At 47.3% G+C, this 15,648-nt stretch overlaps 1 protein-coding gene across 1 annotated transcript in view; it reads right to left on the bottom strand.

The window, feature by feature from the left end:
- bmpr2b (bone morphogenetic protein receptor, type II b (serine/threonine kinase)) overlaps window positions 1-15,200 on the bottom strand; it is a 156,315-nt gene extending 141,115 nt beyond the window's left edge. Inside the window, exons 1-3 of the mRNA XM_067988231.1 lie at window positions 15,107-15,200; window positions 7,092-7,271; window positions 4,888-5,061 (exon numbers count right to left, since the gene is read on the bottom strand). Of these exons, the coding sequence (XP_067844332.1) occupies window positions 4,888-5,061; window positions 7,092-7,271; window positions 15,107-15,200 (448 nt within the window). The remainder of the gene's footprint in view (window positions 1-4,887; window positions 5,062-7,091; window positions 7,272-15,106) is intronic.
- Between the last annotated feature and the right edge of the window lie 448 nt (window positions 15,201-15,648).

Here is a 15,648-nt window from a genome sequence, read left to right as displayed (position 1 = left end):
TTCAATCTATGTCGCTCACCTGTCATTGAGGAATAACTTGTTCTCTGAATCACCCAATTAGTAAAATACAGAAATACAATACTTCATACCAACTAGAACATTAGAGGCACAGGTAGTGAGGGCTGGGGAGAGAGAGAGAGCGAGCGAGCGACATTAGGGAGTGATGGTGAGAGAGACAAAGAAAGAGTGAGAGAATGGCAGTGAGAGTGACAGTAAGAGAGCGTGACAGGGCAAGCGCGACAGTGAGAGAGACAGAGTGACAGAGAGAGAGACAGACAGAGTGACAGAGAGAGACAGAGTGACAGAGAGAGAGACAGAGTGACAGAGAGAGACAGAGAGAGAGAGAGGGAGTGACAGAGAGAGAGACAGAGTGACAGAGAGAGAGAGAGACAGAGTGCCAGTGGGAGAGGGAGAGTGAGTGAGTGTGCCAAAGAGAGAGAGACAGAGACTGTCTCGGTTACTGTGGCAAATCTCAAGTACTGGGTTGCAAGCTGTGTAGTGTCACGGTTGAAGGCATTTGCCAGAGTTCTGGGAGCAGGAGTGCCCTCTAGGCATCAGGTGATGTGAGGCCTAGGAAAGGTAGGGAGACGCAAAGAAATAACTGGGCTCCTACTCTCACAAATAATCTAACAATTAAAGGAGGGTTCAAATGGAAGTTTCCTCTTCTTCTCGGCTGTGAGGGTCCTTTTGTACAATATGTTTGGCAGTTTTATTCTGGTTTGTTGAGGGCCTGGGTTCCCAGAGCAGAATAGGTTCCAAATTAGCACATACTGGCACTAAATTGGCAATCTCTCTGAGGAGATTAGGATGGCTGGTGTGGGAAAACAGGAATGGAACTAGAAAAATGACACATTGGTGCAGTAGTGTCTGATCTTCTGAGGCCGGGGCTGGGGCTAAAGCTAGTGATTGAGACAGTACAAAGGGAGCTTTAATGTGTATCTAATCATGCTACATCATAACTGAAAATGTTTGAAGCATTCATTGTGTGAAATCACCTTGATGAACATAAAATGCCACTAATATGACAGCTGGCGCCTGTTGTGCCATATTACTGGCTGCAGACGCCTGAGACCCACCACAGGCCCAATGTGCTCAGAGAACCCCTAGCGCGGCTAAAGCAACATCTGCAAGGAAGATGCACAACACACAAAACGTCAGAAGTGTCAGCCTTGGCTCAGTGGTAGCACTCTCACCTCTGAGTCAGAAGGTCAGGGTTCAAGCCCCACTCCAGCGACTTGAGCACACGATCTAGGCTGACTGTTTTGATGACAGTGAATGAATGTTATCAGTCAGTGTTTTGAATGTGGGATATTCACCATGTTGAAACCGAGACCAGATTTTGCTTTCCATCAATTCCAAGGTTACTGTCTGTGTTATGTACCGATTTACAATAAAGTCTGGTGACCTCAATGTTGGGGATGGCAAACATGCTGCTAATGGGGAACTACCTATTGAAACTGGCATATTACATTAAGATTCAGGTTCAAGTGGGATGACATACCATCACCAAAAGGCACTGCGGGTTGAGTGCAGTACTGACAGAGTGCTGCACTGTCACAGATGTCAAACCAAGGCTCTGTTTTTCCTCTCAGACAGATATGAACAGTCTCATGGCACTATTCAAAGAAGAGCAGGGGAGTTCTCTTGATGTCATTGCCAACATTTATCCCTCAACCAACATCACAAACTGATTATCAAGTCATTTATCTCATTGTTGTTTGTTGGATTTTGCTGTGCAAATTGGTTGCCGTGTTTTCCTACATCACAACAGTGTCTATACTTAAAAAAAAAAAGTACTTCATTGGCTGTGAATCACTTTGGGACATCCTGAGGTTGTGAAAGGCGCTGTATAATGACAAGTTCTTCCTCTCTGTTTCTATATGATCTACCTGCTGTTTGAAGGCGGTGTCTGGGGGATGCACTGTAAATCATCTTCCCTTTCTCTTCCTGTAGGCTCTTCCCAAGATGAAGAGGCCAGAGAAAGTAGCACCACAGACCAGGGCACTTCACAGCAGGTTGTGACAAGCTTTCCACTTGCCCCAAGCACCAGCATAGATACGAGTACCCAGGAGAATGAGCTTGAAGTAATTAACCACTCACAAATGAGGACGAGCCAGTGGAGGTGGTAGGAGAGGAAGAGGAAAGATCTGGCCAGGTTGAGAGCCCACTTATTATAACTGCTGTATTGGCCTTCAGATGGGAGTTTGCACATCCTTTCATTCACATGCAGCCTACAGTATGAATGACACAACATGCAGCATATTGGTATTAGGGTTGCCAACTCTGGTTTGACATATTCCTGGAGATTTGATCATGTGACATTTGATCACATGGCAGTCAATCACATGACACCGGTCATGTGACACTGAATCACATCATTTGATCATGTGACATTTACCCGTTGAGTGTTTCACTATCACCAAGCACCGAATAAAATATTTGACATTTTGTTTTATAGTGAGATGAATAACATAATTTATAAATCAAAGAACACAAAAGAATAGAAAGGTTTAAGGATAATTAATGTTTAAATAAAAACTACTTCTGTGATGTCTCTGCAGTATCAACCACAATGAGAAACATCAGGTAACTACCACTGATTCAAAAAAAACATAGTCCATGTAAGTAACTAAAGTTTTCATACAATTTTATGACATTTTACAATACACAGCAAGTTAAATAGAACTAAAACCAAACCTAATTCAATTCACTGACTCCCACACCCCATCGTTAAAGCCCAGCTTCAGGGAGGTGAGGCTCAGTCCTCAGGGAGCATCACAAAAGCTGCCTGACTCCCATAATAAAACATTATACAACATCGCACATCACAGGCTGACACAAGCTCCCCTCCCTCCCCCAGTGTTTCTCTCCCTCCCTCCCCCCTCCCTCCCCCCAGTTGGTGTATCACTCTCCCTCCCTCCCTCAACTGATGTTCCTCTCTCTCTCCCTCCCTCCCTCAACTGATGTTCCTCTCTCCCTCCCTCCCTCAACTGATGTTCCTCTCTCCCTCCCTCCCTCAACTGATGTTCTTCTCTCCCTCCCTCCACTCATGTTCCTCTCTCCCTCCCTCCCTCAACTGATGTTCCTCTCTCCCTCCCTCCCTCAACTGATGTTCCTCTTTTCCTCCCTCCCTCAACTGATGTTCCTCCCACCCTCCCTCAACTGATGTTCCTCTCTCTCTCTCTCTCCCTCCCTCAACTGATGTTCCTCTCTCCCTCCCTCCCTCAACTGATGTTCCTCTCTCCCTCCCTCCCTCAACTGATGTTCCTCTCTCCCTCCCTCCCTCAACTGATGTTCCTCTCTCCCTCCCTCCCTCAACTGATGTTCCTCTCTCCCTCCCTCCCTCAACTGATGTTCCTCTCTCCCTCCCTCCCTCAACTGATGTTCCTCTCTCCCTCCCTCCCTCAACTGATGTTCCTCTCTCCCTCCCTCCCTCAACTGATGTTCCTCTCTCCCTCCCTCAACTGATGTTCCTCTCTCCCTCCCTCCCTCAACTGATGTTCCTCTCTCCCTCCCTCCCTCAACTGATGTTCCTCTCTCCCTCCCTCCCTCAACTGATGTTCCTCTCTCCCTCAATTTGTGTTTCTCTCTCCCTCCCTCCCTCAATTTGTGTTTCTCTCTCCCTCCCTCCCTCAATTTGTGTTTCTCTCTCCCTCCCTCCCTCAATTTGTGTTTCTCTCTCCCTCCCTCCCTCAATTTGTGTTTCTCTCTCCCTCCCTCAATTTGTGTTTCTCTCTCTCCATTCCTCAATTTATGTTTCTCTCTCCCCCCACCCCTGTTTGTGTTCCTCTCTCCCTCCCCCCTACCCCCGTTTGTGTATCACTCTTCCTCCTTCCCCCAATTTGTGTTTCTCTCTTTCTCCCTCCCCCAGTTTGTGTTTCTCTCTTCCCTCCCTCCCCCAGTTTGTGTTTCTCCCTCATTTCCTCCTCCAGTTTGTGTTTCTCTCTCATTCCCTTCTCCAGTTGCTCTCTCAGGACTTAAGAAGTTTCCAGGCGATTTTCATTGGCCCCTGTACCGTCATTATCATAACCGGCAATAAAGCTGTTTTTCCAAATAGCGGAGACCCCAGCAGGGCCCAGACAACGTGGTTTGGTTGCAAGCCACGACAGCTAGGGTACAGCACATGCGCATGCAAGGATCATTTCTCCCAAGTAGCCAGCAGCAGCACTCAGGAGACCAACTGCCCATTCTGGTAGACTCCCACCCAAAGCGGGTACCCTATATTGGTAGCAGTACAGTGTTAACCTGACGACAACTGATAACTGGCGAACCACTGCAAAGAAAACATACTACTACACAGCCATTACGTGACGCAAGCTGTAATCCATCAAGGTAAAATGAAACATTCTGCCTGATTTGCTGAGTGTTTCCAGCATTTTCTATTTTTATTTCAGACATCCAGCATCCACAGAATGCTGTGTCCATGCTTTTGTCCATCGCAATCTTTCTCATCTCTCAGTATTTTATTGATGCTATTGTGATCAGTGGTCTTCCAAACTTTTCTGTTATTTCTCTTAATCCTAAACTTGAATACGCCATCCCATGGGCTCTTCCTCCTCCCTGCATCCTCACTGCGTATTCATTTTCAAACTCATTTTTTCCCACAACTTCAAAACCACCGAACTCCTTACCTCCTTGGGTCTTCTACTCCTCCTACAATCTACGCATTTTTAAAACTCAAGCTTAGCATCACCTGAACACTACTCCCTGACTTAGCCGATCTCTTTTACTCTTGTCCTGCACTATGGGCCTTTTGGTTTCTTGATTTAAAAGAAGAATTGCCCAAGTTTCTCAAGGACAAAGTAAGGATTCTTCTCACTGTCCACCTTCTCAGACCCACGCAGCCTCCCCACCCCATCAAGCCAGCAGGTAGAAAAAGACACTTACTGCGTGGTACTGATTCCGTCGGGTCGGGCAGCGGGACGAAGTTCTCGGTGAAGTTGACATTGCACATGTCAGTACTACAGCAGCAGAAGCGGTAAGTCCCGTTCTGTCTGTGGTTCGTTACAACACACTCTGGCGAGTAGCACTCCTCCTTGTCCCCGACGTGCGCCCAGCAGCCTTCAATGAAGAAACAGAAAGAGGAATGTAGGCCTGAGATGCTGCTAGGAGCCGCTTGATCAGCATGTTAAGAGTCTGGAGTCCCGTTTATAATGGGCTACTCATTTGAATCAAATAAGAATCAAAGGTCAACCTGATTAAAGAGTGAGCTATATACATGCTCAGTACCATGTCGTATTATCGCTTGGATTTCAGCAAAACACAGTGCTAGCTATGTGAAATGTTAATACTATGTAAGAAAATACCCAGCAGTATAATTACGGATTCTGTCCTTCCAAACTTGAGTTGTGTCTGAAGACAGCATTTTGAGCTGGATAACAGCCAAGCTATCAGACTGTAGAGCAGATCACCGCTGAGCCCGATCCAGTCCTCTTCTGGTGTTCGCACCAGTGACTTTTCTAGGAGTCGCTGAGCAGAGATGTGGAGTGGAAACCCCGGCTGATTTTCCAGGATTGCTAAGGCCAACTGCAGCATCCTACCACTGCCTAGACTGAAATCAGCTGGCTCAGCAGAGACCAAGGACCGAACCTGGGAACTTTGATCTGTATGTCTTAGTACCACCCTGCCTTTCACTATAAACTGTGGAATATTAAAATATATATCGCAGCGTGATGCACAGAATTGGAACATCAGCTTATGGTGTCGCAAAGTGGTGTGAAGTGGATGCTTCAATAAGGTTTACAGATTGCTTCCCCCACACCTCACATAGAGGAAGTGAAAGGAGTGGCCAACCCAGACTACACCAACCCTGTGGATGTGAGGAGGGGGTTGCTGGACAAATTTGTTCTTTGCTTTTTATACTTCTTAAGATAGTCCCTGCCCTTTTCTTTTCTCGTGTCTCCCCATGCCAGCTTACTCTCTTTGGTTAAGAAGTCAACAGAATAACCTGTTTCCAAGCCTCTAATAGGCCTGTGAGATGCAATGGGTTAGTCAGTGGCCTTTCACCTCTGGGACTTGAATCAAATGAAGCCCAAACTGAGGGGATGAACATCTCCATTGTCTGCTGACTGCCATGGTCCTATGTGAGAAGAGACTCGGCCATCACAACCCAGTTCCTGGAGGACCAACTGCCTTACTTTGGCGCTAATCAGCAATCTCTCAGAGTGGTCACAGGATGTCATGCTGCTATGGTAACCACTGTCATTTGGGGCTAAGGCACATTGAGGGATCTTTATTCTACATCTAACCTTGCTCTACTTGGACACGCTTACTGCTGACATTGGGTAAAATAAGCCCACTGCAGTAGCTCTTGTGTTTGTGCTCTGGGAGCTCCCATTCAGAGAGCCCGTGGCAACATCACACAGCTATAGAGCGCAGTGTCACCACATTGCTGTCTTGTGTGGATAGAGCTGCAATGCCACTGCACTGCAGTTTGTTCTGCACATGAGTACAACTTAGTTCTTTCAGGGCTATCATCAGAATTTTGGGAGAGCATATTGGTAAGCATGTGAGGCACTCACTTTGTTTCCCTAATCTGCCTCTCCCATGAAGTCTGCCAGTGGGGGAGAGGCCGTTCCAAACTAATGCAGAGGTACTACTCAGTAAGAGTCCATATTGCTCAGTGAGAGATTTAAACTGTACTGAATAAAGAGCATTTTCACATTTGCTAAGCAGCATCAATAGACTGCACCTCCATTAACACAAAACAACTTGCAGAGATAGTAGGAGAGATGGAGAGATGCACCAGTGTTAAAACGTATTGGGCCTCGATTGTTCCCGACACACCAGGGGGTCCCAGCTCTCTGCGGCGGTGGGGGCGACGTCACCGGACCCGAGGTAGGAAATTACACCGCTCAGTGGAGCCCAGTGCAACTGGCACCTGAATGAAAACAGACGGGGAGGGGGAGCGGTGTCCCACAGTTCATTCACCCTGCACAGGGACAAACCGCAGCTCTGACCCACATGCACAAACTGGGGCGACACAACAAACAAATGAGGCACTTAACTCCGTCCTACTCTGTGTGCAGCTTTCACACAAGGTGTTGTGCACTGAACAGAAGAAAGTGCCCAGGTCCTGGAGAACTGCTCACCTTGTTTCATCATGCGGACTCCTCCATCCCTCATCTTCTCCCACAGTCCGTAGCACTGACTTCCCGTCTCGCACAGCACTGTGCCATTGTCCCGGTTGATGCGATCCTCGCTGATGCCATGCTCCTCAGAGCGGGGGAACGAGTCTCTGAAGGCACAAAGCCTCTCGCCACTCTGGGCAGCTAGAATCGTAAATAAAAATGAGGACAAAGTTACAAGCTGAGGTCATTTCTGCGGCAAACATTCCAAACAAGACTGAAAAACTTCACATGGCGGCATCTGAGATACTAAATCCCAGGCAATGGGATATAAAATAACCAGGAACAGCTAATTCCCCTCTGTTCACAGTATTATGTGCATGTCACAGTGATGGGTAGATACTTTGAAGAAACAGTTTCTCTGTGGTTTGTTCTCCTTTTCCTGTATGTGTTGAATTGCTGGAAAATGGGTCATTTTCACTGGGTGGCAATGTTTTAATGTAAAGAAAACCTTTCATTAACATAGCGCCTAATCAGATCTCTCAGGAAGTTGAGAAGTGCTTCTCATACAATGAATTAATCAGAAATACAGTTAATGTGACTACGTAAGTGCACGCAGCAGCCATTTTGCACAGCAATGTCCCACAAACAGCAACGAGGTGAATGATCACTTAATCTATTTTGAATCGCATTGGTTGAGGGAGAAATGTTGGCCAGAGGATCGGAAGAACTCCCTGCTCTTCTTTGAACAGCAGCATGGGATATTTTACATCCACCTGAATCACTAGGTCTTGGTTTAAAATCTCACCTTCAGGGCGGCATCTCTGAAAATGTGGTGATCAGTACTGCACTGGGCTATCAGCCTCAAGATTATAACTGCTGAAGTCCGGGAGTGGGGCTTGAACACAACGTTCTGACTCAGGGGCATGATAATTCTCTCAACTTGCCCAAGCTGACATTGTAATAATTAGATACAAGGGAATTTCATTCCTTCAGGCTTCCTAATTTTATTTTTTGTGAATTTTATGCTCATGAAGATGACCAATGCTGGGAATGCCAAGTTTGCACAGTGCTCCTGCCTTACACCACCAACTCTTGTTCCATCCCAGTTTTGTGGTACAATTATTTTGAACTTTTTAGTGTGAAATTTCGCTCATCGGATTGAGCAATTATGTAAACCTGAAAAGTTAACCCTACCTTCCTCTCTCCACACATGCTGCCTGATTGGTGAGTGTTTCTAGCATTTTCTGTTTATATTTGTGAGCAATGTTATTACTGGAAACAGAGCACTTTCCATTTCAGACATCCAGAGTCAGTATCAACACTGTCCCATCACACACCCTCAGGTCAGTTACAGCACGGGTTAGATACAGAGTAAAGCTCACTATACACAGCCCCAACTTCAGAACAGCCTTTACCTGGAAGTGTCTCTTTACTCTCTGCCTTACTAAATACCCCACATCGAATCTAATTGCTTTGTGCAAGCACTTGTCATCATCCCCATTGCAGGCTGCCTGCTGACACCTGGGTTTTACTATATTGGAACATAGGAACATAGGAACAGGAGTAGGCCACTCAGCCCCTCGTGCCTGCTCCGCCATTTGATAAGATCATGGCTGATCTGTGATCTAACTCCATATACCTGCCTTTGGCCCATATCCCTTAATACCTTTGGTTGCCATCTCAGATTTAAATTTTGCAATTGAGCTAGTATCAATTGCCGTTTGCGGAAGAGAGTTCCAAACTTCTACAACCCTTTGTGTGTAGAAATGTTTTCTAATCTCGCTCCTGAAAGGTCTGGCTCTAATTTTTAGACTGTGCCCCCTACTCCTAAAATCCCCAAACAGCGGAAATAGTTTCTCTCTATCCACCATATCTGTTCCCCCTAATATCTTATAAACTTCGATCAGATCACCCCTTAACCTTCAAAACTCCAGAGAATACAACCCCAATTTGTGTAATCTCTCCTCGTAACTTAACCCTTGAAGTCCATGGTTATCAACAGTAATTCTTATGCTTGGCATTGTTTTTCAAGGATGAACAACCTACAACACGAGAGAGAAGTGGGAGCACCACCTAATCCCCGATACAGAGGAAACACTTCAGATCCTGGGGGAGGGGAGGCCAAGCTGGGAGTTTGAGATGGGGAATAGGAGGGCAGATCATCATGAATTTCTGCTTCTCTTCCTACTTTACCTCACATTACATTTCAGCAAACCAGATCATGAAACACTTCCATCTCTCCTACTGAAAGTGACAAGTGAACTCTTCTTCTCAGCAACCCATTTTAATCTCACTTCCTCCTTTCAGTGCACCGGGCCCTCCCGAGCACCAGCCCAGAGAAATCCACTACAGGGGAATTAGTAGGTGAGCCAGAGGGGAGGGAACTCGCTTACAAACACAGCACGAGTGAGGCCAGTAGCACATGATGCTAACGGAGGATCAGGAGATGTTGTCCCTTGACTGAAGAGCTTAGGGAGCCAGATCTCCTGGGTCCTGTTTTTAAAAGAAGGATGCAGAGAATTAAATAATTCCTATGTGGAGGCACTGAGGACCATGTCAGACAGTGTGCAGCGATGGCAGAGTGTTTGGAGGTGTCCACTAGCTCCATGTTACGGTGGATCGCGTCATGGCATTGCAGTCTACCCTGCAGCATGTGGCAGCTCCAGGGACGTCTACAGTGGAGGCCCAAAGAGCAGTCTGTGCTTCTTCTTCTATGGATATTCAGGCTGCTGCCATTAAAGCTTGGGGTGCCAGATTGGAATCTAAGCAATTACGGCTGGGTTGGAGACAAGCATTTGATAGTATCTCGCTGCTCTCTTTGGTGCTGCTTTCCACTTGATATGTAGTCATGAGGAGGCATTGCCGAGTACCACTGGCAAGGCAAGAATGGCCATCTGTGACGCTGCTGTCTCTCAGAATGGCCCGACATACAGGTCCCCCCACAAACCTTTGGCATATGTGGCCAAAAGGACACAGGCTCAGGCTGCAGCACAAGAGATGCAGCCTGCAATTGCACCATCGCAGGACTCGGGTGCCGTGAGAGGGCCATTCAGTCCCAAAAGGTTCTTATTGGAATTACTGTGACAGCACCAAGGAGAAGCACAAGGGTAGCATTGAAGAGTTCAAACATCTCACACTGGCACCAAGGGATGATAAGAAGCATTGGGCACATACGCAATACGGCTTCTCATTAAAGAGACGGTTGCACTAAAGTAACATCTTTGGCAAGGTTTGGAAATTGCTTTCATCAATTGGCACCAACCAGAGCTGTGCAAGTTTATGCACACAGAGAAGAATGTGGAGATGGTGGTGGGAAGGGGGAAGATGTACACAGGAATACTAATGCAGTAGCCAGAACTGGTGAAGGTCTCCTTTGTCAGTGTGGAACATATGTCCCTTGCAGCCAGAAATGGGCTATCCTCCACGACTTTTTTTTATTCGCTCATGGGATGTGGGCGTCGCTGGCGAGGTCAGCATTTATTATCCATCACTAATTGCCCTAGAGAAGGTGGTGGTGAGCCGCCTTCTTGAACCGCTGCAGTCCGTGTGGTGAAGGTTCTCCCACAGTGCTCTTAGCAAGGGAGTTCCAGGATTTTGACACACGACGATGAAGGAATGGCGATATATTTCCAAATCGAGATGGTGTGTGACTTGGAGGGGAACGTGCAGGTCAAAGAAGCCTTGGCAAGTTGCTGCAGTGCATCCTGTGGATGGTACACACTGCAGCCATGGTGCGCCAGTGGTGAAGGGAGTGAACGTTTAGGGTGGTGGATGGGGTGCCAATCAAGAGGGCTGCTTTGTCCTGGATGGTGTCGAGCTTCTTGAGTGTTGTTGGAGCTGCACTCATCCAGGCAAGTGGAGAGTATTCCATCACGCTCCTGACTTGTGACTTGTAGATGGTGGAAAGGCTTTGGGGAGTCAGGAGGTGAGTCACTCGCCGCAGAATACCCAGACTCTGACCTGCTCTTGTAGCCACAATATTTATATGGCTGGTCCAGTTAAGTTTCTGGTCAATGGTGACCCCCAGGATGTTGATGGTGGGGGATTCGGCCGTTGAATGTCGTGGGGAGGTTGTTAGACTCTCTCTTGTTTGAGATGGTCATTGCCTGGCACTTGTCTGGTGCGATTGTTACTTGCCACTTATCAGTTCAATATTGGACATTGTCCAGGTCTTGCTGCATGCGGGCACGGACTGCTTCATTATCTGAGGGGTTGCGAATGGAACTGAACGCTGTGCAATCATCAGCGAACATCCCCATTTCTGACCTTATGATGGAGGGAAGGTCATTGATGAAGCAGCTAAGATGGTTGGGCCTAGGACACAACCCTGAGGAACTGCTGCAGCAATGTCCTGGGGCTGAGATGATTGGCCTCCAACAACCACTACCATCTTCCGTTGTTCTAGGTATGACTCCAGCCACTGGAGAATTTTCCCCGATTCTCATTGACTTCAATTTTACTAAGGATCCTTGGTGCCACACTCTATCGAATGCTGCCTTGATGTCAAGGGCAGTCACTCTCACCTCACCTCTGGAATTCAGTTCTTTTGTCCATGTTTGGACGAAGGCTGTAATGAGGTCTGGAGCCAAGTGGTCCTGGCAGAACCCAAGCTGAGCATCGGTGAGCAGGTTGTTGGTGAGTAAGTGCTGCTTGAAAGCACTGTCGACGACACCTTCCATCACTTTGCTGATGATTGAGAGTAAACTGATGGGGCTGTAATTGGCTGGAATGGATTTGTCCTGCTTTTTGTGGCTAGGACATACCTGGGCAATTTTCTACATTGTCGGGTAGATGCCAGTGTTGTAGTTGCACTGGAACAGTTTGGCTAGGGGCGCGGCTTAATTCTGGAGCACAAGTCTTCAGCACTGTAGCCAGGATGTTGTCGAGCCCATCGCCTTTGCTGTATCCAGTGCGCTCAGTTGTTTCTTGATATCACGTGGAGTAAATCGAATTGGCTGAAGACTGGCTTCTGTGATGGTGGGGATATCGGGAGGCGGCCGAGATGGATCATCCACTCGGCACTTCTGGCTGAAGGTGGTTGCAATCGCTTCAGCCTTGTCTTTTGCACTCATGTGCTGGACTCCGCCATCATTGAGGATGGGGATGTTTGCAGAGCCTCCTCCTCCCGTTCGTTGTTTAATTGTCCACCACCATTCACGACTGGATGTGGCAGGACTGCAGAGCTTTGATCTGATCCATTGGTTGTGGAATCGCTTAGCTCTGTCTCCAAGATACTGCCTCTGCTGCTCTTCCTGGTCCCCTTAATGCCCATGACTACCTTTGTCCTCTGGGCCCTCCATGGAGATGCTGCTTTGTAAGGCGAAGTTGTGCAGCACAGCAACACAATCCTGGAGACCTTAGCTGCACTGTATTGCAGCTAGACCCAACCACCTGAAGTGCAACTTCAACATGCCAGTGGTGTGCTCTATGACGATTCTAGTGGATGAACGGACCTCGTTATAGCGCTGCTTAACTGATGTCCTCAGGGAGCACACTGGTGTCATCAGCCATGACTGTAGAGGATAGCCTTGATATCCTAAGATAGCCACCCAGCTACTTGCCTCTCTGGACCACAATGCTGGCACAGTGGTGTTTCCTTAAATTGAAGGCACTGTGGCAGTGCTGGGGAAGTGGACATTCATTTGAATGCACATATGGTCATGTGGATGTCATAAATGATTCCGTGGAGAATCCTTTCACTCTGTAAAATTGCAGTCCTATCAGGTTGTAGCTAGTTGTCCATGGATAAGCTGATGGAATTGCTAACCTTACAGCATAATGCATCTATGATATATCTGTGCACAGCTGTGTGGTTAATGTTACTGATGTCCCCTATGATGTAGAATGATGTGGTACTTGATGTCTGTGTCTAAATGCGCGATCTTCTTGTACTTGATGTCTGTGTCTAAATGCGCGATCTTCTTTACTTGATGTCTGTGTCTAAATGCGCGATCTTCTTGATGTAGAAGTTATGGTCAATTGCGACATTAACAGTCACTGACGGAGGGGTGACTGTAAGTCCACTCACAGCATGTTATATAACTCTGTAATGGGTTCCTTTGGAAAACAAAGCCCCTACAGACACTGCTCCAGAGTCAAATGCCTTTGCCTATATGCTCTGGTGTGGGCATTCTGGTGACTGGGCGCCATGTGGCTCCACTGCAGCCTCACCAGCCCGGCATTCTTCCATTGCCCCTCCTCCTGTTTCTCCGAGCAGCATTCCCAATGGAAAAGACCCCTGTCTGAAATGGGGGGGGGGGGGGGGGGAGGGCTGAAGCAGCAACCCCTTGACAAATGGAAGATGACAGATGACAATAGTAAGGACCACTCAGCTCCAGACCTCATTACAGCCTTCGTCCAAACATGGACAAAAGAACGGAATTCCAGAGGTGAGGTGAGAGTGACTGCCCTTGACATCAAGGCAGCCTTTGACCGAGTGTGGCTCCAAGGAACCCTAGTAAAATTGAAGTCAATGGGAATCAGGGGGAAAACTCTCCAGTAGCTGGAGTCATATCTAGCACAAAGGAAGATGATAGTGGTTGTTGGAGGCCAATCATCTCAGCCCCAGGACATTGCTGCAGCAGTTCCTCAGGGCTGTGTCCTAGGCCCAACCATCTTCAGCTGCTTCATCAATGACCTTCCCTCCATCATAAGGTCAGAAATGGGGATGTTTGCTGATGATTGCACAGTGTTCAGTTCCATTCACAACCCCTCAGATAATGAAGCAGTCCGAGCCCACATGCAGCAAGACCTGGACAACATCCAGGCTTGGGCTGATATGTGGCAAGTAGCATTCGCGCCAGACAAGTGCCAGGCAATGACCATCTCAAACAAGAGAGAGTCTAACCACCTCTCCCTGACATTCAATGGTATTACCATTGCCAAATCCCCCACCATCAACATCCTGGGGGTCACCATTGACCAGAAACTTAACTGGACCAGCCATATAAATACTGTGGCTACAAGAGCAGATCAGAGGCTGGGTATTCTGCGGCGAGTGACTCACCTCCTGACTCCCCAAAGCCTTTCTACCATCTACAAGGCACAAGTCAGGAGTGTGATGGAATACTCTCCACTTGCCTGGATACATGCAGCTCCAACAACACTCAAGAAGCTCGACACCATCCAGGACAAAGCAGCCCGCTTGATTGGCACCCCATCCACCACCATAAACATTCCCCTTCACCACCGGCGCACTGTGGCTGCAGTGTGTACCATCCACAAGATGCACTGCAGCAACTTGTCAAGGCTTCTTCGACAGCACCTCCCTAATCCACGACCTCTACCACCTAGAAGGACAAGAGCAGCAGGCACATGGGAACAACACCACCTGCACGTTCCCCTCCAAGTCACACACCATCCCGACTTGGAAATATATCGCCGTTCCTTCATCGTCTCTGGATCAAAATCCTGGAACTCCCTTCCTAACAGCACTATGGGAGAACCTTCACCACACAGACTGCAGTGGTTCAAGAAGGCGGCTCACCACCACCTTCTCAAGGGCAATTAGGGATGGGCAATAAATGCTGGCCTTGCCAGCAACGCCCACATCCCGTGAACGAATTTTTAAAAAAAGAAAAATACCAAAAATGATACGCTTTTAACTGCACCTGTTAATGGCGAAACGAGGCCCCTTAACTTCCCTTCCGCTTTCTCTACGGCAACCCCAAACTCCTATATAAAACAGCGTGAATACAAATGAGCACAGATGAGGCAGATATTAGGGAAACTGACACTTAAATCATCACCACGTCCTTACCGCCTCATTTTGCATGTGTCTGCTCAAAACGAGCAGGCACTTCTACCAGCTGTTGGAAAATGACAATTGAAACCAGGGTGGGCACTAAAATGGCCGGAGATCCGATATTAGGGATCTACGTGACATTTCCTGCTGTCATCCACCAAAAAAATTGGGCAAAGGTCAGTGGAAAATCTAGGCTCCACTCTTTTGTGTATAATATACATTGTCCCTTAACATAGCATGGTGACGTAGGAACTGAAGATCCTACATCACTACACAGTTTGAATTCCAATACCTCCCTTCCTCCAATATTCCTTCTGACTTTCTCCCCCATCATTCTCTCCTGAAGACTTCAGTTGGAATACGGTACCATAGGCTTTTTCATGCATCAGCCTGGAAAGTGAATGTCAGCAAGCTACTCTATCATGAGAAATCTCAGCCAATTAACATACACACGCATGCACTTTCCAGCCAGGAATGGGCATGGGAGCATCAGCTGATATTTTACCCTTCCCTAGCCTAGGGATACTGAGGGTATTTGTAGTGATTTAACTGCTAGCCTGGCTGAGATATAGATCAGCAATAGAATCTTGGACCTTCTGGTCTATATGACTCAGTATTACACCAGGCATTGGGGAAGCTCCAAACTCATCTTTATTATCCTTTGACCGACATTGCACAACTTCCACTGCACTAAGGCACCAGCTACAGAATAATAAAATATTAATACTTTCAGAATAAGCCATGGACTAACCATCTTGCTTTGGAAGTCTTGCAGCGTTTTAAGGTAATGATTTATCTCATGCCTGTACTGTTCTCTGATTTTGGAATGAGATC

This window comes from Heptranchias perlo, chromosome 7, assembly GCF_035084215.1.
Source record: "Heptranchias perlo isolate sHepPer1 chromosome 7, sHepPer1.hap1, whole genome shotgun sequence".
Classification (NCBI taxonomy): domain Eukaryota; kingdom Metazoa; phylum Chordata; class Chondrichthyes; order Hexanchiformes; family Hexanchidae; genus Heptranchias; species Heptranchias perlo.
The sequence above is the reverse complement of the archived record's forward strand: the minus strand, read 5'-3'. Positions and strand labels throughout refer to the sequence as shown.